This window comes from Austrofundulus limnaeus, unplaced genomic scaffold, assembly GCF_001266775.1.
Source record: "Austrofundulus limnaeus strain Quisiro unplaced genomic scaffold, Austrofundulus_limnaeus-1.0 Scaffold517, whole genome shotgun sequence".
Lineage (NCBI taxonomy): Eukaryota > Metazoa > Chordata > Actinopteri > Cyprinodontiformes > Rivulidae > Austrofundulus > Austrofundulus limnaeus.
Window position 1 is genome coordinate 35,988 of NW_013952919.1, and position 1,993 is coordinate 37,980.

The 1,993-nt window shown below is 35.0% G+C and overlaps 1 protein-coding gene across 1 annotated transcript in view; it reads left to right on the forward strand.

Annotated features, from left to right (window-relative positions):
- Positions 1 to 669: 669 nt before the first annotated feature.
- The window catches only part of LOC106530407 (breast carcinoma-amplified sequence 3 homolog), a gene marked incomplete at its 5' end in the record, with an annotated part of 72,129 nt that continues 70,805 nt past the window's right edge, over positions 670 to 1,993 (forward strand). Inside the window, 1 exon segment of the mRNA XM_014026011.1 lies at positions 670 to 753. Coding sequence (XP_013881465.1) covers positions 670 to 753 — 84 coding nt within the window.

Below are 1,993 nucleotides of genomic sequence, written 5' to 3' on the forward strand. Positions count from 1 at the left end.
ACACACACACACACACACACACACACACACACACACACACACACACACACACACACACATTCATCTGGTAACAGAAGTGCCTTATCTGAGAGAAGCGACATATTTACCCTGCAAAAAAAAAAGGGGGAAAAAGCTTTTTATCTATTTTCTGCTTCTTTAATCTGTCTGGATAAACAACTCATTCCAAGAAGAGTCCACTACAGATGATAACATTTTTGAAAATCAACAGATGCTCAGGCATTTTCTGTTTAATGGGATTGTTAAGTATTTACAAAAAACCAGCATGTCCTGTTGCGCACTCTGCAATTCATTTAATGCACAACTGTGTTTTGGTGCTAGGCCACTCCAGTAATTGACAGATGGGCCTGCTGTTTGTGTGACTGCAGGAGGATTTTCCGAAATGACAAAATCTTGCTTTTTGAACAGAAAGAGCAATATTGGGACAGAGCATTTGAAGTGGTATTGTATTTTAAATGAAATCAGTGGAGATTGGCTGTTTGGCTGCGCAGACCACCTTTTTTATTTATTTATTTTTTAATAAAACCAATTTCCTTGAAAAGTAGTTGAAAGTGGRACCGTTTAAATGTTGGAATCAGAATTAATTTCTCCAGATGTGGGTCTTCAGTCAGCTTTGACTGTCTATTTCTCTTTAAATTGTTGTTTTTGCAGCTGATAAGATGTCATCAGTCTCGAGGAGGAGCTTGTGGTGACAGTGCCCAGTCTTACGCAGCTACAGTCATCAACGCTGCAAAAGTAAGTGACAGTAACCTCATACAATTCTTTTTTTTTACACTTTGAATAAATGATCMTGAAGTGAACGTTACACAGCAGAGGTGGGGATTCGAGTCAGATTCGAGTCATTAGGACTTAAAACCAATCAAAACCACCAAATACCATGAAAAAACATGTGATAAAGGCCTGGGCGGGCTGAAAACCACCTAAAACTACTCAAAACCACCAAAAACCATCAAAAACCATGTAAGAGGTGTCTAGGAGGATTGAAAACCACCTAAAACCACTCAAAACCACCAAAAACCACTCAAAACCATGGACTTGATTAGAAAAAATGTTCAGTTTTCTGACTTGACTTGGACTTTAACACCAATGACTCGGGACTTGAATTGGACTTGACTCTGTTTACTTGATAAAACTTGATATTTTAGCCAAAATCTAAAGTTTAATACAAATAATTTATAAAGTGGGCCCCGTTAATTAATTTCACTCATTCTGTATTTTAACAAAGGCCGACTGTCGGTCGTTTTTTTCCACACACTGTACATCTGTGCGTGAGCTGCAACACAGCAAATAAAATTAACCAGATTGTTAAAAAAGGGATAATTATAGTTCTAAGAAAGACTTTTTGCTGCTAAGTTTAATTGAACTGTGCAATATAGAGGTGCAATTAAAAAATATTCAATACTTTGTAAGTTCAGCTGRACATAATTCATCACAATTTGAAATAAATGTTGATTTTGAAAAAGGAGCGTCTTGTCTGTTATTTACATTTAACATATAACTGCAGCATTGTTAAAAAAAGACTCAAARGKACTTGAARTTCCAAGTTTCTGACTTGGAACTTGACTTGAGACTTAACACTAATTTTACTGTCTTTGCTTGAGACTTGACTCAGGACTTGAGAATAAAGACTTGAGACTTACTTGAGACTTGCAAAACAGTGACTTGGTCCCACCTCTGTTATACAGTATAATACAATCCTAAACAAGACAAAAAAATTGTATTTCTATATTTTTGTTTCACGTTTTGCTGCTGAATGTGATGCTTGTTTTTAGTCTGATCCCCTATATACAGTGTATATAGTATTCAGTATTCAGTTCAATTCAATTCAAAAATTTATTCATTTCATTAAAAAATACTATATACAATAATAAAAATAAACCAAAACCAAAAAATATACAAATCAAAATAAAATGAAAGGTAGCAGAAGAAGAATGAATCTTATTTTGTCTGCCCCTTTCCGACTCAGAATATATTC